Source organism: Asterias amurensis, chromosome 6 (assembly GCF_032118995.1).
Source record: "Asterias amurensis chromosome 6, ASM3211899v1".
Taxonomy (NCBI): Eukaryota; Metazoa; Echinodermata; class Asteroidea; order Forcipulatida; family Asteriidae; genus Asterias; species Asterias amurensis.
The window spans coordinates 24423662-24450076 of record NC_092653.1 but is presented as its reverse complement, the minus strand read 5'-3'; the positions used below and the strand labels follow the sequence as shown (position 1 = coordinate 24450076).

Below are 26415 nucleotides of genomic sequence, written 5' to 3'. Positions count from 1 at the left end.
GTGTTTTTCAGATATTATCACAGCCTAATCGGCATGAAATCCTGTTGTTTTTTAATAGGTTTAGTCTTCTGTGTGATTGACGTGCTGTTGGGTTTTGATAGCGACAGGTCTCACTTCTCCCTGATGTGATTACCGATTTTCATTCTGTGTCAATAATAAGCCATCTCAATGGAATAAGTCCAACTTGCCAAGTGTCGACCTCGCCCCAAGGTCCAAGGATTGGAAAGGTGGACTTTAGCTTGGATTATTTCAGTTAGATTACCAACTCCTATAAGGATATCCCAGTATGTTCATACATCGTACCTTGGAGCTATATCTCCATGATTGTAAGGGGGAATGAATTGTACTTATTAAAAAACTAGACTAGACTGGCTGGGTGGTGCGATGGAGATGGGGGAAATATTGATACAGGCACCCGTCAATATAACTATCAAACAAAACCATTTACCTGCTACAGGTTGCCATTAAGGCATAGCTATTAGATTGCACCAATTAATCAAACCCTTTGCGAACTTAATTAACGTCACGGGAGGAGAAACTTGTGGAAAACAGCCCTGCATCACTCAATTATAGGATTCGCGGAGGTTCATGCCATTGTTACGGTGCCACTTTGCATGCACAATCAACTACACTTAAAGAAGTTTGTTTACAACACTAAATTGATGTCAAAACAAACATAACAATCGACTTAAAAAAGGTAAGCTTTCATTTTGGATACTTATTGTAGGTATAACATATGGTGTGGTCCACTTCGAGCTATGTCTAGTATAGTAGGCTAACTGCATGGTCTTGAATCATAGGAGTATATACTAAGCGCTTAATAACCCCCTACTTTTGGACACAGGATGACTCAACAGATCACCTCCTCCATTTTTTTCTCAAGCATAACAAGCCAACATTGAGCATTAGCCTTAATTTAATTTCCATAGATTCCAACTTTCCAATAAATTTCCCACCCTTCCCCCATCCGAAGCCTAGTTCCGTCAATGTCCATCTAAGATAGAGAGTTAGTAAAGAAAACAGAGAGGAGCAAGAATGCTGTTTGTAATACTTTACCTGGTGACTGTCGGCAGCAGCTTCACCACGTCGTGTTTCTCGTTCGGTGACCGATGAACTGCGGCTATTTAACTCGAAACGTTCTAGGGCACCTGTTAAAATATATCACATAATACGCAAAAACTTTATACACAATATTAATTTGTTATTGTTCACGTTTGCAATAAGAGTCCGTATATGTACACACTTTGCAAAGAAAGGTTTGTACCAACTCCTTATTATTTTGATGTCGATCTTTACAACAAAATAAGTAAAATGATTTTACATTACCTTTAAACAACTTTGACCGTCGCCTGGACGGCTTCTCCGGTGGCACTTTACGACCTGCTTCAGCCATTTTATATTTTATGTTGTCAATAATGCTTCTTGATCACGCTTGTGTGACTATTAGCTGTATAGCCCAACATGAATAATTAGCATGCAAGAATCAGTTTCGATAGTCAGCCCATGGTCGTGTTGATCGCTATGGACCTAGGACGTTTTCGAAACCATGTGCACGGCATTCAGTTACGCTATACCACCATTTTGAAACCTTGCATCCGAGAGCATGCGCACCCACAGCATAGTGTGACACCACTAACGCACAGACACGTGATTTCGAAAACGCTCGTACAGTCATGTCAACGTGATTGTAAAGCTGCAAGTCTATAAGCTGAAACAAAACCACTACTGTAAATGTTCTCAACGAATACCAAGGGCCAACATTAACCATAATATTATACTGCAACCCGGAATTTGTACTGGTTTCTTACAGTGTTTCTATGTATTTTTTTCTACAAACTCTGCAAACTTTACAGTTTCGATCACGGTATTCCGCAAGTTTGGCATAGGCCTATTATTGTCAAACTCTTTCGAGTTCGCAAATTAGTCATGGCGGCGGATTCACAACTACATGTAAATAACTTTTTCAAGAGAACATTAATTTTCAAGTCGAACAACTGAAAACGAACAAAATATGATTACTTTTATACCTGTATGTACTTACCATTTCCGCTTGTGTATCTCTCAGCCATGTTTGCACCATGAAATGAATACAAATGCTTACATGCACATAGTCCAAATCTTTTAAATAGCTGCAGACCTTGGAACACATTTTACGTTTGGCTGGGTTTTAAAGCCTGGGCCTCTTTTTAAACTTTGGGGTTGCGAATTATGAATGAATGCTCACTGGTGCATTGCAAGTAGATTTCTTTTATGAAGTAGGGTTACAAGTTCATGTTTTTTCATTGGGCATCGGGGGAGTAAATACAATCATTATTACCATACTGGGCCAATGCCATAGCTGTTACATTGTATGTCTTTTCTAAAGTAATGTTGATTGTACACATAGGTCTACAACCTCAAGGCGCTTTTGTACAAACTATTGAACTTGTACTGAAGTTCAACCATGAGGGCGCTATTGCCAACACACGCACACTAAAGGTAGCCGCGCTTGTCCACCATCGAGTCTTGACTGTATTGATCCTAGTAAACCATACAAGTTTTCACAATAATCAGAAATAATTCAGTTATTCAGTGGTAAAATAGAGGTCGAAATCCCGTTGATGGATTCCTAACTTCATGATGACCTTAAGGCCAGTTATCGCCCGAGGAATCGTGGCAGTGGTTTGAGATCTAAAGCGGGGAGACAACTCGAAGAAATGAACCACTCATTGTTTTGGAGACAAACAAGTAATAGATGACACAACAACATAATAAAGATAATTGTGTACTTACTTGGCTGTTGTCTTGGAGTGGGGGAGACCCTTGTCCATGCTGTTCTAAATCCAGGGGCGCGGGATTGGAAGGACGACATTGTTGCTTTTCGACGAATTTGTAAGAAATAACACTGCACAATGTTACGTCTTAATGAGGCGTGTAACTAAAATGGAGACTATGAGGGAGGTACACTCTTATCCACTACTGCTGTCTTAGAGTAGCGTTGCAGTGTTAGGCGGAAATGAACATTATTTGACGGTTATTCAATAACAATATACTCCAACGGACAGAAGTGATTAAGGACTGATCAGAAGACCCTGTGCAATAGGGGATGAGTCAACCACTATGGGTTCCCTGTCGAGAGTAACAGTTGTTGTCTATATCTCACAGTGTGAAGACAGGAAAGACATACAAGCAGTAGGCCTCTCAGGTCAAGAGCTATCCAAGCAGTAGCCTTCTACAATATTTCACTTTCAGTTGAAGAGCTATACCTTCAAACTCTTTTCACGCAGGTCCATCCCATAAGAAGTACAAAAACTATGAAGTGTCTTGAAGGGCTAGATTGGGTTGTACCTTTTGCACTCCTGGTAGTCACTTGTAATCTCAGCTGTCAATCAGTTTTCTTTAGTGATCGTATAGGCTAACTTATTTTTATTGTACTAATCCCAAATCCAAAGGGCCAACCCACTAGCCTTGGTGACCGGCTGATTTTAAGGGTCGATTTGACGCACTGACACTGTGATGGTGAAAACGCTACAGGCTGCGGTTCGCTCAAGGTGACTCCTGCTATCACTCGCTAATCGGATCAGATCACTTCCTGGAGAGTAATGTTCAATTTCTTGTTATCGTCACAAAGTAGTCAGATCTTCGGGGAAAATCTTCACTCACAGATCACTGCAAATCACCTCCAGCGAATGCATACATACAATATTGATCAGAATGAAGAATGAACATTGCACTGGTCCTCTGCCCACCAATTCTTCTCCCAGACCACGTCAAGATGTAGTTTTGACATAGATTCCTTGTCCCCAACTGCAGTTACTTATCCGCTTCAAACTAGAACAATCAGATTCCCAGAATGTGCACAAAAAGACTGAACTCAAAAGCCTGAAGACATGTCATCCACAAGCGCTTACTTACATCATAGACCTTTCTCTATGCTTACATGTACTGCGGACCCAGAGCCTGCTGGCACACCCACGGTCATCCCAAACAAACACAGCACTGTATACCTCTCATCATCAAATACTGAACAGTACTTGTATTATTATGCGCAGGGATTATACTTAGCGAGTCAACATCCCTTGGGGTGTACGATGAGACGAGCATCTAGCAAGGCGTTACACTGATGGGTCGCCACGACGAAAAGCCTCCCGTAGTTACCCACTGAGCCAAGCAGATTGAATAATTTAAACCCTCAGAGAGCTTGCCTCCACGACCTGCAACCCCTGTAATATAGTCTCAAGCCTCCTAAAGAAGGGAGTCAATAGAAGGGAGGCAATAGAGGATTTGAATGTGGTGACAAAGGAGACAGAAAACATGACAGTATCCAACCTGCAGGTGGATGAGCTTATCTTACAGCTTGCTTCAATACATGGATGGGTTATTCATCAACGAGAAGAGAGCGTACCGAGACCTTCTTTAGTGTTAATAAGTAACACCCTGACTGCACATCATTCTCTTATACTCAAAATATTAACATAAATTCTATTACTCAAAATATATTGCATGCGATTTTTCATGACAATAGTGGCAATCCGCAAAATACGAAGGCCGCTATTGTGCGAATCATAACGTAAGACTTCAAAACAAACCTCTTTAAAATTATTGCGATCTCTACTACTAGTGATTCCTCTTTTGTGAGTTTTTTAATCGTACATTTTGACGGTGCCATTTGTACAGCCTATGTAAAATTTAGAGTCTCGATCATTATACCATAATAAGATAGGCCTCTATATCAAAAAGGAGGCGATGTTGTTCAGAATAAGACATTGATCCGGAGTGCCCACTTCATCTGTGTACACTTCTTCTCTTAATGTTTGTTGAGCCTTTATAAGTCTACACAATGTAAACGACTTTCTTCACTGGAGCCCTAAAAGCAATATCGACTGTGTGGGGCTTCATAATGTCACTGACAAGATGGTCTTCGAAATATTTTTTAGAATTGCGAGAACATGCGGACGACATAATAAGAGGTAGAAACTAATAAACTTAAGCCCGTCTACACAAACCTGGATCTCCGATTGCCGAGGACTCTATAATTGTTGACCACATACACCCTTCATTTTGCGGCTACCTGCTTAATTAAATGTGCAGTCATTAGGGGACATTAGTTTTTGTAGTTTGCAGGATCGCATTGGCCAAAGTGTGAGATTTCTCGAGGAGAGGATTGAAGCAAGCCCATCACTGCTGTCTGAAATGGAAATTAAGTGTTGCCTGCGTTAATTATATGGTAATAAAATAAATAATTATTAATACTCAAAACTGGTTACACTTTTAGCAATGGCTTAGCAAGAAGTCAGGTCTGTGTGTTTTTCTAGGGCCAGATAAAATTGATTCAATGATAATCACAAACATATTTTTTTGTCACTGGTGGTGATTGTTGAACCTTCTAAGATACCGCCCTCTTGTGGTGGTTGTTTGGCTTCGACGTGGAAGTGCTGCATGCTGATTGGCTGTCGAAAAACAAGATGCAGAACTTTAAAACTTGATTAAACTTAATTGAACAATGAGAAGTGGTAATTTTTCGCACACATGAGCAATATCCAAGGCTTGGGACCTTAACAATGTTTCCACTCTTCCGATTGATCTGTCTGTAAACCCATTTGAAGATAGGGTAGCCCCGCCCCCACACCCTCCCTACCGATCCACTACGCTAGGCCTATCTAAATAAAAGCCGGTGCCCCAGGTTATCCTGTCCACCGGAGATCCTGTCCCCAATCCCATGGGAAACTACTTTTGGCTGGAGGAGGGGGATTCAGAAGAGGGCGCTATCACAATAAGTTTGGATACACCGTTCGCCCTGACGGGTGTGGACAGAACGCTCGGGGAGAATCTCATCCGGGGACAAAATCTCCTTACCCAACGGCCGAACATTTCCATTCATGACATGCACTTGGCGAACGTGTTCCGTCGACCAAGGGCGTCGGTTTTGCACGGGGCGGACACAACTGCTTATGTAAATGTGTCCGAGCACAATTGCATTGTGCAGCAGCGTCCGGGCGGACACGATTGCATACGCAAAGCTGTCCGGCGGACCATTATGCAATACTGTCCCGGACAGTATTGCATACAGGACATTGCATGCGACACCACCGGCCGTGACAAAAAGGATGCCGTATTCCCAACAGCGCCCTCTATCTCTATAGGGTTTTTATTTTTGTTACACGCCACACGCACACACTGTCATCATATGGATGTCACTGTGTTTACGTTCTTCGAACATTCTGCTCACCAAAAACAGTTCATGAATCATTGAAATCCTCCGCCATAACAGAGTCATAACTACCAGCTGAACCTTTCAATGTGTAGGGATCGTTCTGTAGAATAGACATACGTTATTTTGGGATAGATTTAGCCAATGATATTTCTTTAAATGTGAGGAATATACGTCTCAACAAAAATAGTATTGTTTGTTTATTCAACGCCTTGTTTGTAATTCATACACGCATGCGTATGTGCCGTCACAGCCACATCCCACGACAAGCCTCTGGATTTCACTTTCAGTATTTTGTTGGATTTTAAAAATTAAACGACTCAGCAGATATTTGACCCCTCGCTACGTTTGTTGGATGGTTGGATGAAGTGGGAATTCTGCTTATGGTCAAGCTGTTCATGATCAAGGATTCTACCACCAGTCTTCCAAAACCGACGTGAAGTCTTGGAGAGTGGTCGGCCAGTGATGGCCAGTTTCCAGTTTACCACGACTGAAAAATTACGTGAGTATTCATCAATGGGCAATGGGGGCATGGGTATCTCTAGCTATGCTTGAATGTTGCGTGTTGTTGTCGTACAGGCACGCACGTACGTAGGCATAAAAACGGCGATCTCAAATCAAAACTCTTGATGTTTCTTTTAATTTTAACCCTTTTCGTTTGTAGTTGTTGTACTGTGTTTGTTTATGACATGTTTAATAGGAATGGGTGTGTGGAATGGTTTCTTTAGAAGCGCCAATTTGTTTGATGATGGCCATGATTTCATTTCAATCAACTCAATCAAAGGAACGCAAGCAGTACGCCAGGCAGTAGTTTTGTGGCTTCAGAAGTAGGAACTAGGCCTACCATACCATCCACTACAGTACCAGTATGCTGTTGCAAGGATCATGCAAGGATGAAAGACATGACAACATTCATGGAAAAAATTTTTGTGGTTCTCTTGAGTCTTGTGTTTTGATTTATGTTTGCCAAATAATTTGGTTTGGGTCACTGTAATTAGGAAACATTATTGTCAATGCAGCCTACATTCACTCCTAACCCCTAAATAGTAATATTTCATTCATTCAGTCATAAACTCCAGGTTGATAATTTTTTTAAAGTAATTTCAAAGTGACACCATGGGGGTAGAATCCATGGTTTCACTGATTATTTTGAAAGATGAAATCACCATGATTTTTTGATTTGGACCTTTTGTTGCTCTGTGATTTGTTCTCATTGACACACAAGAACACATTGTACAATTTAGCCTGTTTTTACAGGTTTATTATCTGGTACTATTCAAATGATAATATCAAAATGTTGACTGCTTCAAATAATCCCTGGAAAAAAATTTATAATTAAATTTAGTAATGTATACACTTGTTATGTGTTTTTGTGATACAACGTTTGTACACTGATTACAATAAATATGTCACACATGGATTATTGACATTGATGATGAAATAGCGTCATAGGTTTCAATAACTGCCTGGTACTGAAGGTGACTTTTTAGAGATAGCACAGGCGGACATTGTACTTTGTGTCGCATTTTATCTATGTGTAAATTGCCGCTCACCTGAAAATTACCAATTTATACGTAGTTATACTCATAAGACTCAGTTGTAAAGACTATTTGTTGGAATACTAAAATCCATGAATTTGATATGACTGGAAAAAGTAAAGGTAAGTTAACTTTAAAAGCCTATCATAAAAAAAGTGGTCCCTTTAAAGCAAAATGAGTATGAGGGGCATAGTTCAATACAGTTGATCAATGTGAAAAATTTAATAATTTGTCATTGACCTACAATGGTATTTACGTGAAGACTAGAATTTTCCACTGTTGGCATTTGTCCAATCCAATGCAATGCTTAGGCCTATACCTTGCTGACCTTGGATGTTAGACTCGGGACCTAACTCAAGTGTTCAAGGAAGTCGGTCAGTAAGACTATCAGATCTGTTGTGAAGTCAGCAGTGTGTGTCATCATTTAACCTGGTTGCCCATTTCCCTTGCATAAATCAGCATCTGTATGGTAATCAGTAGGCCTATCACTGTCATGAGCTCAAATTCTAAGACCGCGTTCCCACTGGATCCACAATTGCGAGATCGGGATCCGCAACAAGATTAGTTGCAGGCGTGAAATCTTTGTCGCGTTCCCACTGGAGTATAATCGCGCATTGATCCCCCTTTTTGGGAACGGAAGTGGGTTCAAAAGAACACTGTTTCGCTTGCAAATTGCGGGGTCTGATCGCCCTTTGCGTTCCCACTAGACTTTTGATTGCCCATTAATCCACAAGGGCGATCAGATCACGATTTAATCCTATTCCGGAGAAGGATCAAAGTTGAACGGTCAGATCCTGATCGCCCTCGCGTTCCTACTGGATCTTATTTCTCTTTGATCGCCCTTTTATCTTTCTTTCGGGGTCTTGATCGCCCTTTTCTTGAATTGGGAGATCAGTGCGGGGTCCAGAGGGAACGGGGTGTAAGAGGTCCAAAAAGGGCACATTACACACGTGTACATGTAGGCCTACTATACTGTCTGTGTTAGGTAAAAAAACTTGTTTTTGAAAATGGGTAAGCTCTTAAAATCATCAACAATATCAATCAGCCCCCATTTATAGGCCTACATAAGAGTTCACAGTCTGCCAAATTTCTCAAATGGACTGCATACATTACTACATGTACTTCATACTACATGTACTGTGAATTAAATTCATGTAGCCTTCTGCCTACAATGTTTTGTTACAACTCCTTTGAGTTTGTTTTGTGTTTTTGAAAAGCAAGACCATTGAATTACAATGTACTGATGATCCTACCATGACTTTTGCCCTATTTCAAGGTTGTTGTAACCCCCTGTAACCCCCTCCCCCACCCCAAAGTAGCCTCACCCACATTCTTTTGTTAAGCCTTCCTCCCTATTGGTCAGTTTTGGTGGTGTGGCTTTTTGTTTGTAAACAGAACTGGACAGTGCAACAATGACACCTGCTTGCTATTTTACTACTGCTTTCAATGACAAAAGGGTTTAGTAGGCCCACTGTACAGAGGCTTGCATATAACTGTGCCATGCCTTGTATGTGTGCAGAAGGTACCCCCACCCAGTCTTGGTTCCAAGACCATTGGTGTTACAAGGTCACACACAACCAAAATTCCAATCTATGCACAACCAAAACTGTACACGCTTGTTATGGACAAATGTAGCGGGCGCTCTGTTTCTCTGATTTCCAGATTCTTGGTGGGATCCCCAAAACCTAATCAACAACAACAGTTTCTCTGATTTCCAGATTCTTGGTGGGATCCCCAAAACCTAATCAACAACAACAAGAGGGGTTTCTGCTCATGCCCAAATACTTTAAAAACAACAACGAAATGTGAGCACATGTAGTTTTTAGAAAGATTTTTGTTCACATCGTTGTATTATACTTCTGGTGCCTAATTACATCTGAGTAAGACAAACCACGATTAGTAAGAACAATTTTACAAGCACCTTGAACAGGATGAAAAATTAATTGCAAACTCAAAATCAGGCCTACTTAATACTGATACTCTTCTTTTGTCTTCCTTTATTCAGCCCAAGCGAAGCCGATCTGTGACTTACGACCAACTGGTACTCAATACCAGGTGCTTGCACCAAGGAACAGTACGGTGAACCACGAGACATGGGCTGTAGCATTTGCTCCTGATCGCTCTTACTTTGCTTGGTCCTTCGGCAATGGCAAAGTCAGACTCATTCCTTGGGATGACCATAGTAATACCATGTAAGCTCCCTGAAACAAACAAAAATCACTTTCTTTAAAGGCAGTGGAAACTATTGGTAATTATCAAAATCCTTATTAGCATAAAACCTTACTTGGTAATGAGTAATGGGGAGCTGTTGATAGTATAAAACATTGTGAGAAACTGCTCCCTCTGAAGTAACGTAGTTTTCGAGAAAGAAGTAACTTTCCACAAGACTTCAGAAATAGATTTTGAGGTCCCGAAATCAAGCATGTGATAGCACACAACTTCGTGCGACGAGGGTGTTTTTTCTTTCACTTTTATCACAACTTCGGCGACCAACTGAGTTCAAATTTTCACAGGTTATTCCCGTGTGTTGAGATACACCAAGTGAGAAGACTTGGTCTTTGACAATTACCAATAGTGTCCAGTGTCTTTTTATACAATGTACAGGATGGATAATAGACCTTGAGTAGGGCGCCCTCGACTAGAGGTCCAAAGAAGGTACATTGGCCCATCCTGTTTGCTGTGTAAGCTTGTGCGTTGTTCCACGCTTATTTTGAAGTTTTATTTTGAAAACAAGTCAATCTGTTTGTCCTAATCAAAGAGAAAGACAAGCTCAGCGCAAGCCTCTTTTGTTTTAAAATAATCAAATAGACTGCATGTTTTTTTGTAGTTGCCCCTTACAAAAAGTTCCTGGTAACCGAATTTCCTGTTATTTATAACCAGTTTAATAGTTTAATTAATCAAATGCCATTTTGTTCACTAATCGTAGTGCTGATTTAAACAACATCAACACCATCCAATATGGCGCTGTCAACCTGCAACAGGACGGTCCGCTGCCAACAGAGGGCGACAACCAACAGCAGTCTTCCCCAAGACATCACATGATGAAGGTTATTGACTGTGGTGAGGTGGTGTGGTCATTAGCACTCGGTGCCTCAAAGCCACATAAGAAATGGCGGAACATTAACATTAAGTACCATTTCTATGAGCACCTGGACATGAATTATGAACTGATCTTGGCTATGGGGCTCAAATCAGGCAAGATAAGGACATACGACATCACTACTGGTGAGTATTCATAATAGTAATAGGAAAAATAGCGGGTTTGTTTATACAGTGCGCATATCCATCACTCGGTGAAGCTCAATGCGCTTTAACATACCGTATTTTCCTGCAAGGTATATTTGGACAGCGTTTTATTATGAGACCTACTCCTTTTACATACATGTAGCACCATGTAATGGTTTACAAGGTACTGCAGTGCAATATGCTGCCAATAAAACCAGAAACACTGGGGCGAACCCCTTCTCTTTTCGATAAGTGCACTGCGGTTCTTCTTCGTGCCTTAAACAACACACAGGACCAAAGGCTTTACATTTCATCCGAAGGTTGAAGCATCATGGTTAAGTGTCTTGCTTTAAAAGGACACAGGTGTCGTGACTGGGGCTTGAACCCACACTCGATCAGAACCACCAAAATTGACATCCGGTGTTCTTAACCGTAAGCCATGAACATTGCATTGAAATCAAGCATCTGAAAGCACACAACTTCGTGTGGTGTGACCATGGTGCGACAAGGGTGTTTTTTCTTTCATTATTATCTCGCAACTTTGACGACCAAATGAGCTCAAATTTTCACAGGTTTGTTATTTTATGCATGTTGAGATACACCAAGTGGGAAGACTGGTCTTTGACAATTACCAATAGTGTCCAGTGTCTTTAAAACCAGTTTACACCTTTTCAAGTAAGATTGTAAACCTTGCATGGTGGGAGTAGGCCTATTAGGTTACATGTACATTTGCAGTAGCACGGCATGTAAATCTCTTTTGAGTTGTGTTGGTCCTGAGAAGAACCGGTGGTGGACAACTCAACATTTCAATCAGTGTGCTCTTAAAGTCACCGCCAATATTTTGAGATCAGGATACGTGAATATATGGAATTTTCTTGATTTACAGCAACAAATCCTGGTGTAACACAGTCGGCCATTTTATGGAGTAAAAAACTTGACTCCACAATATGGCATGTCGTGTCAGTTCACAACGTATAAGAAAAACCATAAGCACCATTTCGAGGCATTTTTGTGTGGATCATTAGGCCTACATTGTATATGCTACTTTTAAAACATCTTTCCAACCATGCATTTTATAACAATAGGGTTTTTAAACGCTTTTAATAGACCAACAAAGGTACATGGGGTGGATCTGGGCATGGTACTCTAATACTACTTTGATTTCTGTTTTTTGGTGCCCTCAGAAGATCAGTGAAAGTGTTCGTTAGAGCCTAAACAAATCTATGAATACCTGCTGTATGACATTGACTTTTTTCCTCTTCAATAACATTTCTCATAAATTTTCCAAGGGCCAAATATGCCTGGGTAAATCACAATGTGAGTTATCCCCACAGGCATATGTACAAACCCACACGTTAAGTACATCAAAATTGCATATTAGGCCTATGTACACAAATAACAAAATGTGTGTACGTGACATCAGTGAATCGATTCTTCAGTGTAATCAAGTTCTTTGTGCAAAACCTCATGTCATGTCTAATGTTTTACCTATCAAAAAATTTGCATGGTATAATGCGTAGCAGTCTGCAATGTAGTATGTGAATACTCATAGCACTGTGTGCAATGTATCTACCACATAAACAACTGTGCAATTAATACGCCTCTCTTAATACTCATGCATGACGTTACAATTCTTACCCAAAATGAGGCTAAAGCGGCATGTCCGCCACCAATGGCTGCGCCTATGGCCTTGTTTTGGGTTAGAATTGTGACGTACTTATACTGCATAAATATTAAGACACATATTGGTTTCAAAGTCTGTTTACTCAATGGCAAGCTTTACTAAAAAAATGGGGGTTGGGGAGGGAGTTACTTATTCATACACTTATTAATAAAAATGTATCCCGAAGTCAGACAGGTGCCGGTATGCACTTTACCATGTTTACAGGTAATTGCAAACAACATCACGCATACTGGTAAGTACCAGTTTGCATACATGTAGCCCCCCCCCCCCATGAATAACTAAAAAAAATTAAATACACTCAACTGGTTTCATCACATCTGGTTCCTACAAAGATTAATCATATTGGTATTATGACGCCTGATGGGCCTGTTATTTTATCATTGTCCAAACATGCTCTCAAAGATTAGACGAATGAGCAATGTCTATTTGTGTCCTCAATGTATGCAGATCTGCATAGAAGTGCGGTGTTGGAGTTGGGCTTAATATATTTCAACCACTGTTTAGCCTCACATGGCCATTCAGTATTGCTAGTATTATATACAAAAATACATTTTCATGTTTATGTATGGCCTATTGTACTTGACTTATAGACTGAAAGTTACAATACACAGTACACACTTTACACAAAATACTAAAGCGTAGGGATCGCTTCAGCTTTACATCAACATGACATTAACATCATGGAAAAGTACACGTAGGCCTACTGTAACATTCAATTACAATGCTGCACATTGTTCCTCTTTTACTTGCACTTGCATGCAGGTTTGCCCTTTATTTTTCCAGTCACAAGACAACATGACCAGTTGCATGTACCTCATCCTTTCACCATCCTTTTTTGGATTACATATTTAAAAAGTATAGGCCCTAGAGGGAAGCTTTTGGACTGTAGCCAGCCGGACCACTTGATTTAAGAAGAGGGTTCTCACTGGTCCTGAGAATTCACAAATAATTTTGTCTCATTTGCTCTGTTTGCTACGGTGGCTTTCTGTTTCAGTTTAACTTCCTTGAGTAGAGGGTCATTGATTTATTTATGCACCTCTGTATTAGATGGGTAGCAGTGTGATCATTTTACCTTTTTGATTACAAACTGAAACTTAGAATCTGCAATAAAGGAGGAAATCACGTGTACTGTACAAAGAACAAGAATGTCAAAGGTTACAATGTAATGGGTAATCCACAATTTAGACTGGTTTTGTAGTAGGAAACTTGCATGTATTATGTATTAAGCTTGTATAGTGCATTATATATGGAGCCTCTAGAGGCATTTTATGTGTTTGGCCTACAAAAAGTGACCTGAAGTGTCACTGTGTAGTGTTACCAAGTGTAATTGGCAAATAGACCCTTGACATTCTACTAACTATATACTGGCCTATGTGTAGTCACTGTGTGCTTGAATTACAGTTTGCCCATAAGGCCATATTGACTCTACACTTTGGCTCAGTTTCTATAGATTTGACCTTTTGGAAAATCGCTAACTTGTGGTATGCACCTGGCCCTGGCTGATCTGAAAGCCCAAAGGGTTTTAATTCAAAGGGCCTGGCCATACAGGTAGGCCTACATGTAGTGATGCGATCCCTAGCTACACCTCTTCAAATGGCTCTGCCATGGTTTATAGCCATACAGAAATTCAAGAGTTAAATTATGTGTTTTTCATCAGGTATAGTTTTCAAAAAGCAGGGCTTGAATTTGGGTGGGGGGGGGGGGAAATTCACAAGACCACAGGGCATGTTGCTCAGAATTGTTTTTTTGGACCAAAATATTTTCCACAGATTAAAGTCAGAGAAGACACGAAAAGACCTTCCTGTGTAAATCAAAATGACATCAGTTTTAACATTTGTTGTTGTCGTTGAAGATCTTATTTTGTTCTTATGGGTACCTGGACTTTTACTCAACAGATTTGACAGATATTAGAATTAAAGTCACCATTTGAGAATAACTTTACAAAAAATTAAAAAACACAAGAAATTTGGACTTCTCTTTAAAGGGTGCCCTTTACTAATGAGAAAATGCCTTGGTGCCCTTGCCCTTTCAAAAACAAAGCATATAGGCCGGATTGCCTCTTGCCTGTGGTCCAGTGCACTGTTTAATTTAAGAAGCACTGAGAAGGATGGGTCAAGTGAGCAAGAATTAAATGTTCATTGTCTTGTTGCCCATTGGGCTTGTAACATAATACATGTCTGACAGATTGTAAGCTGCATTTTCGAAGGTCGATACATGCAAAATATGTGTTCCTCAAAGCTGCAAGTGTTACCATGGTATTACCATGACTTTACATTGACATGAACTATGCCAAACACACAATTTTAGTATCAAGAGAACTGGAATGATCTGTTTGTATAAAATTTGTTTAATGAACCAAGTTTATACTGCCCTTTGTTGAATGCATTGTGTCAAATATGAAACTACATTAAACTTGTCTGTTTGGCAGTTTATTTTTTCTGTGTGAAAGACTATATACATCACTGCATGACTCATGACTGCTTTTTGTAACCTTGGCATATTGCCATGTACAATGTATTCCATATTTTCATATCATAATATGCTAAGAATTTCCATTTTCATTGTTATTTAATTTCAGGGCAAATGCTTCTTTTGGTCGATCACAAAGACGTAATCAGAGACCTGAAATTCTCCCCCGATGGAAGTCTTCTTTTGTTGTCAGCGTCACGAGACAACACCTTGAAAGTCTGGGACCTAAAGGATGATGGCAACATGGCCATTACACTAAGAGGGCACTCCAACTGGGTTTATGGGTGTGCGTTCGCACCAGATGCAAATATGGTAGCATCAGTTGGTGCCAAGAAAAGTGTAAGTACAGTTACATGCCTCGGAATATCCCACAGCTCCCACATCAATAGCCGTGGTGCACTGTGCTTTTGCTGTGGTGTACTTTTTAAAGTTCCAATACAAATTAACACTCTCCTCGTAAAAGTGCCCTTTACCATGAGGGAAATTGCTGTGTTCCTTCATGAGTGAATGTCGAGGCCTGCAGTTACTCAAAGCCTGGTTGATAACAGAAAAAAAGTTCTGATCATGGAAACTCTGTTTTTAATGACCAGGGTTGGTGGTTAGTGCGTGAAATAGCTCTCACTACTGTGGCCATATGAGAGTAAAGTTGTGGGTTGGTCCTGTGCCCAGGGGTCGATTTTGGCAAAGAGTTAGGACTAGTCTTATCTCTAGTTAGGACGTTACTCGTCCAAACTTAGGACTAGCCATACGTTTTTAATATCTGCTAGGACTAGTCTTAAGTTAGGACTAGTCCTAACTCTTTGTGAAATCGACCCCTGGTTTTTTTCTTTGGGCCCTATGGCTATGCTCTGTGGTCATACATGGGATGAGTTGATGTGTCTGGCTGCCAAAAGTTGCCTTTACATGCCTTTTCGTAGTCCACGCTTTTGTTGAGTCAAGCTTCTCAGCTGTGAGTAAGGATAAATTAGCCTCCCAAATAATTATTAGAATATTTTACAATTTTGGAGGTTTTACAGCCTGAATTTTTTTTTGTACTCCAAACCATTTTGTATACATTATCCGTCTTCTGTTTTTGTTTCATCTCTTAAGGAAAATGCCCTTAAAGAGACCTCACCCAGTTTGAATAATTCGGTATAGGACTCCTCTAGGATCCAGGATAGCTCCTGAAGGATTAATGACAGGCTTTTCATTTTTAATCCAGGTGATTTTATGGGATCTGAGGCAATGCAAGATTCTCCGGCGATTGATTGGTCACTATCACGATGTGGTCACCTGCGATTTCTCTCCAGATGGTGCCCTTCTAGCCACAGCATCATATGATGCACGAGTACTTCTATGGGACCCTCACACTGGAGTCAATCTCAAAGCATACCAGTAAGTACATAAAGGCCTAGAACTATCATCCTTGAATTTCCATTATTCAATTTTACAACAGAACTTCGAGAAGAGGAATATTAATGTTACCAAGGTATAACAAAACAATTGTTGCACGCTGTGATTGGGGTCCATGGGTTTTGTACACCCTTGGGGGAAAATGGCACCCTCGGCTTCGCCTCAGGTGCCATTTCCCCTCTCAGGTGTACAAAACGCCATGGATCCCGTCACAGCGTGCAACAATTGTATAATGTATGCGTAATTTGCATAACATAATTCCGAGACTGGGCATTATAATCAAGGTGTTTGACTGGTTACAGCGCCCTTTTGTTATGTGAACAGCAAGGTAAAGTATCACATTTCCATTGATCACACTTTGGAGATCTACATACACTGTATAGCTTAATCCTGCGTAGTTTTATGGAAAAGATTGAGGAATATTTTAAAAGTAATCAAATACTCTTTGTGAGCAGTGTTTCTTTAGAAGTTTCATTCCTATACTTTTTTTTGTTTTCTTCAGCCATGTTTACCCACCACTTTTACCGGTATTTGCGGGCGGCTCCAATAACAATTTCGTCAGACACATGGCCTTCTCACCTGATGGTAGCCACTTTGCAACGGTGTGTGATGACAAGTAAGTACTCAAGAGGATTTCTTTGACAAGAAGTTCAACTCGCTGTTGGCATGTGGCCTTAATGAAGGATTGAGAGTGAGGTTACTTGAAGCTTAGGTTCAACTGTTTTTTGATTAAAACTATCAAGCAAGAACTACTGCCCTCTGTTGGCGGGTGAAGATGTTACACTCGCCTTCACCACCCCCATAAATCTAAAATCTAAGATCAAACAGACATCTTCTGAAAGTGTCTATGGATTACTGTAGAGCACTCAGTGATCATTGACATTTTTGAAAGGGCCATTTAGTGATTGGCCCTATCAACAAGTTTAAACATTGACACACTTGCAATAAGTGTGTGCATGAATTTGTAGTGACATTCTTATCAATGACTTACGCATGTATAACAACAAGGAATAAAAGGTAAATAATTGCCATCACAAAGGAGAACAATGGGGTCCATGCTTGTCAGGACAAAGCGTTGAACAAAGGGGGTCCTTGATTAGAGGTCATTACAAGTGTGCTTGCCAGTATTTTGTTTCCCTTAGCAAATTTTCGTGCTTAGCAGCTCTATGAAATTGGGTCCAGGCAGTGGTAGGTCCAGGCTAGTTCAAATTCTTTGTTTACTACTAAGTTGTACGAGGGATTAATATATGTTTGATTTGTTATCTTTTCAGGTTAGTTCGCTTTTGGTCACTCTTTGACACGTCAGACCCAATTGCTGTCGCTAATGTAACAGATGGTTTATGTTGCAGCTATTCTGCACATGGGCGTGTTTTGGCAACTGGGTAAGTAGCTTGTTCATGTTGTAGATTGATTGTCATTACGGTATACCTGTGTAGTTCAGTTTAGGGAACTTAAACCACAAAATATGTTACATACAAAATTCCTGAAAATTACTTCTTTTTTGTGAACAAAATTTAGCAGATTCCATACTATTCATTAGGCCTGGGCGAACAATTTGAAAATCCGGTTAATGGCTAATAGGTTTTCCTATCCGTAACCGCGAATGCCTTTTTTTTCTTAACCGGATATCCGCAATGAGCGCGAATACCTATTTATAAACCGGATAGTCCTATAATTACAACCAAGTAACCGGATATTCTTTAATATCCGAATATCCGCGGACGTCGGGCGACAACTGATAGGAATGTTTTGTCTGAAATCCTTAAAAAACTTCTATTGAGACAGCATAAAACAACATAAATTAAGTATTTAACTATGCTCACCTCCGTGAAGAGTTAAAACAATGACATTTCTGACGTAATTGTTCAAAGATTACGAAAGTTTTCCTTCACGTAGAGTCAATCACGATCAAAAGAATTAGCAAATCGCCATCTTTAAATTAGATCCGGTAATTTTTATGAATGAACCGAGTGACACTATCTAAAACTAATATCAATCCACCCATAAGATCTCATTCACAACTGAACAGCGCCCTCTATCGGCGAAAAAAAATATTAAAATATCCGGTTAATTTCGAATAGTTGGCCAGCGGTATCCGAATACCAAAATTTCACTATTCGCCCAGCACTATACTATTCATCAACTCACGTAAAATCTCAAGAAAAGATACCTGATACGGTGAGTTTTCAGATGCATGCATTTTCGGCAGAAAAAAAAACGGAAAAAGCTTAACCAAGATTCTATTGACTGCCTGCGAGCTAGCCTTGCTCAAGGCAGTCGAATTATTCACTCCGAAAAAAGACCGCCGCTGTATAAAAACCCACCCGTATTCACTGTGCGTACAATCCACCCGTATTAACTGTGCGTAACATCGCACGACACGATGCCCCCGTACACTATCCGCATGCGGAGGCCGTCAGGCCGACAGCCTTGTAGGGTCTGTGTTGAAGCCACTGACCTCATTACTATAATAAGCGAAGAGTTCCCACGGTCAGCTCATTACCATAATGCCCGCGAAAGACGAGACATGTTTACATCACACACGAGCATGATAGGGTCAAAAGGTCGTGATAAGGGAAGTGCGTGATTGGACGTCAAAATGAATAATTCATTTGCCTCACATCCTGTGTTGTCTGATAGGTCTGACGAACGATATACATATCCATGAGCTGCATACTAGCATATCCTAGAGCCCCCCTCAATTTCGTCCACTATTGGAATTTTTTCAATACAACACATTAAAACGGGAAGATACAGACCCGACAAGGCTGTCGGCCTGACGGCCTCCGCATGAGGTTAGTGGTGTACGAGTGCGATGACTTGTGTGAACAGTATTCGTGCGATGTGACAGTGTGTATACGGGTGGGTCATTCGGTGTGATCGCACACACCATGCACAGGGTATACGGCGGGTGGGTTTACAGCTGCGTCTTTTCGGAGCGAATAATGCGACTGCCTTGAGCAAGGCTACCTGCGAGCAAAGGTTTTTACTGAAACTTCACTTAACAAGAACACCAAGTTACAATCTAAGACATTTTTTTCAATCATGTAGAATGTATGTAAATTGGTTTTATAAATTGACTTTTAAACTAAACTAACTCAATTAAAACAGTTTTACTACTCTGCACACAGTTACCCGTTGCAGCAGCCTTATCTGTGTGTACACATGCGGCAATTATGTCATGCACTATGTGCATAGTACAATTAACTAATTACAATTAATATCACCACGATCAGATATTACAAGCTCCGGATATAACGAGGAAAATGGGCCAGTCCGGCAGACCTCGTATTAACAAAAGTCAACTGTAACTGTTGTTTCTCTATCCACAGAACAAGGAACGGCTCTGTGAGATTTTTTACTGCTCCCATGGAGGTACAGAAACTACAACACATGTGTCGCCTTGCCATTAGACGGTTGGTCCCCAAGACTGATAACCTTTTGGATCTGAACCTACCCCCTGGGCTTAGGACCTATCTTCAGTACAGTAACGTCTGCTGAGACAAGGTAAGTTTGTCTTGAGAGAAGAAGTGTCACCTTAATATACAACAAGCATCTGAAAGCACACAACTTAGTGTGACAAGGGTGTTTTTTCTCCCATTATTATCTCGCTACTTCGACGACCAATTGAGTTCAAATTTTTACAGGTTTGTTATTTTGTGCATAGTTGAGATGCACCGAGTGAGAAGACTGGTCTTTGACAAATTATCAATAGTGTCCATTGTCTTCAAGGAATGTGGTTTAAGTGAGAGGGATTCAGAAACATTTCAATATGAGAAACGCTTATGCGTGAAATGGTTATCAGGATTGTGTATTATTCCATTATATGGATTATTCTTCCTTCATGAACTGCACCAAATATTTAGCGATTTTCACAGCATGAAATTTCCACAGGTTAGTTAATTGATTGTTGTATAGGAATAAAACAATTGAATGGTCCCAAAAACCAAAGGTACACTTTGCCTCTAAAAGCTAAACAGTTGACACTTATGCATCTTGTATAGCTTCACTGGTCAAAATTAAAACAGATACACTGTATCATGCAGACTGAAGGCAAACTGGTTAAAAATCTATATTTTGAAATCGTTTAAAAAGTATTTTTTACTTTTGTCCACCAACAGGTAGAAGTGCTAATTTGTGTTGTATATTAATGTCTGCCAGAAGTCGCCAATTCGGACACGGCCTTAGTACACTTCACAAAGAAAAAGCAGAGGTCAAGTGCAGTTTGTTCCTTGACCCTCTTCCGCTATGTCGCTGGCCTGTGGACATCTTACCCTTTGAACGTCCAGTTAAGTTATCACCAAAGGTAGTGTTTAATAAGTGCAATAGTGGTACAGCGAGTACCCAGTAAATCACTCCTTCATGAGGGAATATGACTCATTGATAAGTACATTTCCAGTTTTCAAAGAGTACCAATTCCAATGGACCCTGTGCATTTACTGTGCATATGAAGTGATTTGAGTTTGGCGCCCTCAGCTAGAGGTTGGCCCATCCTGTATGCCAAGCATACACCTAGATAGCCCCCAGTTCCACAAGCAGGACACTGGGGGCTGACCCGGGTGAGCCCCTGGAATGACGTCAAAGCTGTTCAAACGTACCAGGGGCGACCCAGGGAAGCTAATCAAATGCACCCAATAAATAAGATCTGTAGGGTTACCATCCAGGTTCCTTTTCACTTAATATTAAATAAATCATGGGATTGATTTATACAGCCATCAAATTCAATGTTTACTTACTCTGAAATATTTTGAGTTGGATGTATTATGTAAAGATTACATAAACAGGTTGTTTGTTGTATGAAAGGGTAAATCGATGTGCCTTTTCTTTTTGGTGGGGGGGGGGGGTATCAAAGAACTAGCAAACTCCTGTCAGATATAATGTATGCCTGTGTGATATGTCTGTTCTTGAATACTTTGGTTTACAATGCTGCATGAAGTGTACATTCACACATTATTCTTCAAATCAAGTGCTTTTTTTTAACTGATGTGCCAGAAGTTAAAACTTTGACTATTGGGAAGATAGACCTTCTAACCATGTATACTGAAGAAGATGAAAGTAACACCATATAATAGAACTATTTAATTAAACTACACTTGATAAAACACTGATTGTGCTTCTACCGTATTTGCTTAAGAAATATGGATCAGTGACGTGGGTCCAGACTATTTTGTATTTATTAACAACCATTGCAGTCTGGCTTTGGTACACAGACTAAGATACCTGTACCACCATTATACATTACACATGTACCTAGTTGGAACGAATGGGTAGGGATTGTATTTATAAACAAGTTTGGGAAACAACTTCATGTAGCGTTCAATAATTATCCATATTGGGCATTAATATTTAATTTTGAAGCGTGGCAACAGTACATGTTCAATGCAATGTTTTTACACAAGACCTGTGTTTCAAAAGTCAAATAAGAAGGATCAGAACTGGGATGCCATCTTAGGATGATTTACAATGTTGAAAATCTGATTTTTTTTCCTGAGAAAATAGAATTAGCTGTTGCAAACAACTTACCAACCAAATGAACCAAGAGTATAAATGCAAAAAAAATGGTTAATGGCCTGACGTTTCGAAATGTCAGGCCATTAACCATTTTTTTGTTTTTTTTCTGTTAAGCTTTAACCTTCCTCCAACACTTCAATAAAATATATATATTGTACATTTCGTAAATTAAAAGTTTGAATATCCATTATCAAATTCAATGCCATTATTTTTTTTATTTGAAGTATTCAATGTTTCTTTGACAAATGATCGATTACATGTACACTGTATGTGGAAATATTTACAGAAATCTGTCAAATTGTTGATTTCAAAATGTTTAAACAAGATCATGTTCCAAATGTGCTCTGCAATAGTTGTTTTTAAGGTGCCGGCATTTTGTTATACATTTCAGTTGACATTTCTCTAAAAATACTCTATTTTAACATTTAATTTAACAACAAAATGTTAAGGGCACTACAGTTTGACCCATTCATAGTTTATTTCTTGTAGCTCTTTCCAAATAGTTTGGGCAGATTTCCAAGCATATTTAAAAGCTAAACTTTTCTACACAAATGCCCTTATGGTTTAGAGAGGTTGTTTTCCATTCTTTTTCCCTGAAGATTTGTACATTTCTTTACCAAACGTTTAGGTGAAAGTTAATTTTGTTTGTTTGTTATGGTGCTTTTGAAATATTCAAATTAAAATATTGGAAATTGTTAAAAAAAAAAAAAATGGGGGTAGGGGAGGGGGCGCTGGGGGTTGTTGATTTCACAGATTATAATATTAAACATCTCCCAAATTGGTCAAAAACTTTACTTTTAGTATGAGATCAGGTTCTGAGAAAGAAAGTTGTTTTGGGGGACAGTTTTGGTTAGAAGGTTTTCTGCTTATTATAGTCAATCCATCAAGGTTTAGATTATAAGTTGAAACACAACAGTAAACAAATGCCTGATTTTATACAAGTTATATTCACACTGATACTGTTTGTAATTTGTAAAAGTCACCAGTATTTCATGGTGGCACAGTGCCTTTATTTTCAAAACCATTTGATTCATATTCTGTGATCGGTCAATAGGAAAGTTCAATTTTCTTGGTATTTAAAAATATTGCATGGACTATTATATGTACCCAATATCAAAACATTGTTCTGTTACCCAAAAGGCTCTTAAGGCCCGGTCACACAAAGGCCTTGGTAAACCAAAACGAAAAAGGAGAACGTTAACAATGCACGCCCTCGATTGGTTGAATAAGCGTGCGCATATTCTGCATGGAGCAAAAAAATAAAATGGTTCTCTTTGCGACGTTATCGTTTTCATTATTGCTGTAGTGTGACTTGCCCTTTAGTGTTTCTAACAGTATACATGTATGACTGAAGATTTATAAGAGTAAAATGTAGCCAACTGTCAATTAACCACAAGGACCTATGGTATAAATGCAAAATTTTTAATAATTATAATATTAAGACGTTTGCAGTACATTGCATTAGATTCAATTAAACTTGCGTATAAAGTAACCTGCTTCGTGTTAGAGTGTACATGTACATAGCATTGATGTGCATGTCAACACTTTGTAATATGCTTATATTGCATCATTTCCTAAGCTTGGTACATGTATATGATCTGTTTTCTGCATGCTGATTTTCTACATAAAGTAACCAGTACATTAAATGCTTTTTACATGTACACCAGTGATACTTGAACCAGATTACTAGTAGTAAAGGCGAGTGTATGCTTTGGGTTCGTGTACAAAACAGATGGGAATGCCACTAAAATAAATCCATCATGGGAGAATGCAGGGGAAAACCTAGATTTGAGGCATTTACAAACATGGATGCCTGTACATGTAGTTGTAAACAAACACAGTTACCTTACAGTTGTAAACCTCATTCCGAGTAACAATCAGGGGAACCCTGAAAGGGTGGTTTGTATCCTATTTCAAAATTTATTTTAAATTTGACTAACTTTTAAAGTATAAAAAGGAAGTACATCTATTGAACCATGTAAAAAATTAAGCCATTCTTTATTTATTCATAATTTGTAGTACCAGTCTTAGTAGATAACTAACTCTTTGCAGATTTATTTTCTTCTTAAAACATTAGCAAGTTTTGGTATGAAATCAACTTTTCCAAAAGCCAATGTAGACATTGTGAATCGTTAAATAGACTGACTTTACACGGACTAGCAGGGTTGACATTTCAGTGAATACTCAATGGGACTAGTTAGCTTATAATTTAACTGGTTCATCAGCTTTTTCACCGGTCCATAATTTAAGGGTTTTCTTTCAACATGAAGTAGCATGAATTATCACTGGTTTATGTGCAGCGATGGCAAGGGTGCCGGCCTAGAAGTGTGTCTGGTCCTCGGGTCCCAATTTCATTAAGCTGTAAAGCAGAAAATTCTACTGAGCATTTTTCTTTGCTAAGCGAGAAATGAACGGGGTACCAGTCACAGCAATGGTAGCTGTATAGTATTCTGGCTGGTAGTCTTATATTGCTATTAAAGCAAGATTTTGTTGTGTTTAGCAATTTTTTGTGCTTACAGGCTTTATGAAATTGGGCCCAGATGTTTTCACTGGTAGGCCAGCAGATTTCTCAGTTAACAAGAGCTAAGGAAACACCAGTTTAAGATGTTGATTTGGTATAAACTCATTGCTATCCCTCAGACTTGTCTGGTTCTGAAGTCTGTAACATTCTTTCCAGTGAAAATGTCTGAAAAACATTTTAAAATACCATGTTTTGTATAGGTTAGATATTGTTAGGATGTATGTATAACACACATAACGTATGAAAGACTTAAAGAGGCACTGTCTTCATGATCATAGTCTGCTTGTGGCTGGACCATAGAAACATGAACTCTGACCTAGTTACAACACGGTGCGCAGTAAACAGTCACATCACAAACAAGAACTTTAATGAGTGCCGTCATTATTATCACCTAGTTACAACACGGTGCGCGTTAACCGTTACATCAAAACTAAGTACTTTATAGAGTGCCGTCATTATTTTATTATCGCACACGCATGCAATAACTGGGTTAGAGGTCAGAAATTAATGTCTGGCCACAGACATGCTTTGATCACAACGCCATGCCCATTTAAGATTTGACATATTAGTCTAAGATTTTTGTTGCTGAATTCATCAATGGAACAAGATGTCAAGTTAAAACGCAAGACTCACATTGCAGTGTGCTGTTTAAAAATGCCAGGCTTTCGTATATTTAAACATTAATATCTTAATTGCAAACTTTCATCTATGTAAATTGTATATATCTCCATAGCAATTATTATTGTAACAAACTGTATGATATTTGGCTGTTTCTTGTGATATTTCACAGGAGTGAATTGTAAATAAAACATTTTTCTTTTGTAAATCATATCTGTTGTTCAAAATGTGGTTTGTTGTCTCCAACATCTATACAATTTTTTAATTGATAAGGGACCATTCATTTCATTTTAATATGACCTTCGCTTAAAATTTAGATTTTATTTTTTTATTATTAGAATTTTGTGAAACCAACATTTTTTTTAAAGACTCTTTCCTAACTGTTCTTACTTATTTTGTTGGAACACATTACGTAAAAATTTGAACTTATATATATATCTCAGATTGGAACAGAAGATGCAATCTTTTACACTGCCCTGTCATGCCCTGTCATGGGGGATGCAGTATGCCTACTTGGAGAGAAAATTGCCAAATTCATTGGGAGAGTATACGTCATTCCTACTAATTGAGGTGATTGAGAAAATAGAGATTAGTCGTAATCAAAGCACCTTGTACAATTTGTCTTTTATCCTAACGCCAGTATTATGGCATGTGCATACTTACTCCTAGAACTATTTCGGTTTCGTCCGCTATCGTCTCCAGCGGACGAAACCGAAATAGTTCTAGGAGTAGCGCATACTGGTTTAAAAAAACGTTGTCCCTAAGCCCCCCCCCCCCACCTTATGTCAATTTTGCAATTGCTTTTTTACACGCTAAAATATTAAACTTACTTGACTTAAGTAAGTTGCTTTAATAATAAATTAATAAATCCCACGGTTTATTCTTCAATGTGAACAGTTACATAAAATAATAAAACTTCACCAAATCCTGCCAGAAGTAAACCAGAATACAACTTAGATTATACATGTAAGTTTCTTGTGGAAAATGGTATTCAAATTCCAACATGTCACTTTCAATTCCTGAATAATTAACCATCTTGTTAACGTGAAAAATGTAGAATTAAAGAATTAAAGTTTTTTAACGTAGTCTGTAGGTGCTATTTAATGACCCCCCCCCCCCACCCAACCTCATTTACTACAGATACACACTGATTATTCTGATTGCTGCAATCAAAATAAGCAAACAAAAATCAAAAGGAATGCGAACAAAATTCCTGAATATGACACAAAACTATTCTGATGTGATGTCGGTTTCAATGAGACAACAA

The 26415-nt window shown here is 39.1% G+C and overlaps 2 protein-coding genes across 4 annotated transcripts in view; one reads left to right on the top strand and one right to left on the bottom strand.

Moving 5' to 3' along the window:
* The window catches only part of LOC139938513 (septin-5-like), a 35015-nt gene extending 31046 nt beyond the window's left edge, over positions 1-3969 (bottom strand). Inside the window, exons 1-2 of one of the 3 annotated variants that reach the window (XM_071934080.1) lie at positions 2773-3969; positions 1057-1148 (exon numbers count right to left, since the gene is read on the bottom strand). In XM_071934080.1, coding sequence (XP_071790181.1) covers positions 1057-1148; positions 2773-2851 — 171 coding nt within the window. In that variant the 5' untranslated portion in view covers positions 2852-3969. Of the gene's footprint in view, positions 1-1056; positions 1149-1326; positions 1461-2041; positions 2151-2772 lie in introns of those variants that run through there. The other 2 variants (XM_071934082.1, XM_071934081.1) reach the window with 2 other exon arrangements.
* A 2195-nt stretch (positions 3970-6164) lies between these two features.
* Positions 6165-25322, top strand: LOC139938497 (WD repeat and SOCS box-containing protein 1-like). Its single transcript, XM_071934058.1, has 9 exons — positions 6165-6692; positions 9734-9920; positions 10655-10953; positions 15216-15445; positions 16308-16480; positions 17001-17114; positions 17770-17880; positions 19831-20005; positions 20620-25322. Exons 1-8 carry the CDS (start codon positions 6656-6658, stop codon positions 19997-19999), a joined length of 1320 nt encoding a protein of 439 aa, XP_071790159.1. The 5' UTR covers positions 6165-6655; the 3' UTR covers positions 20000-20005; positions 20620-25322.
* Positions 25323-26415: the final 1093 nt, after the last annotated feature.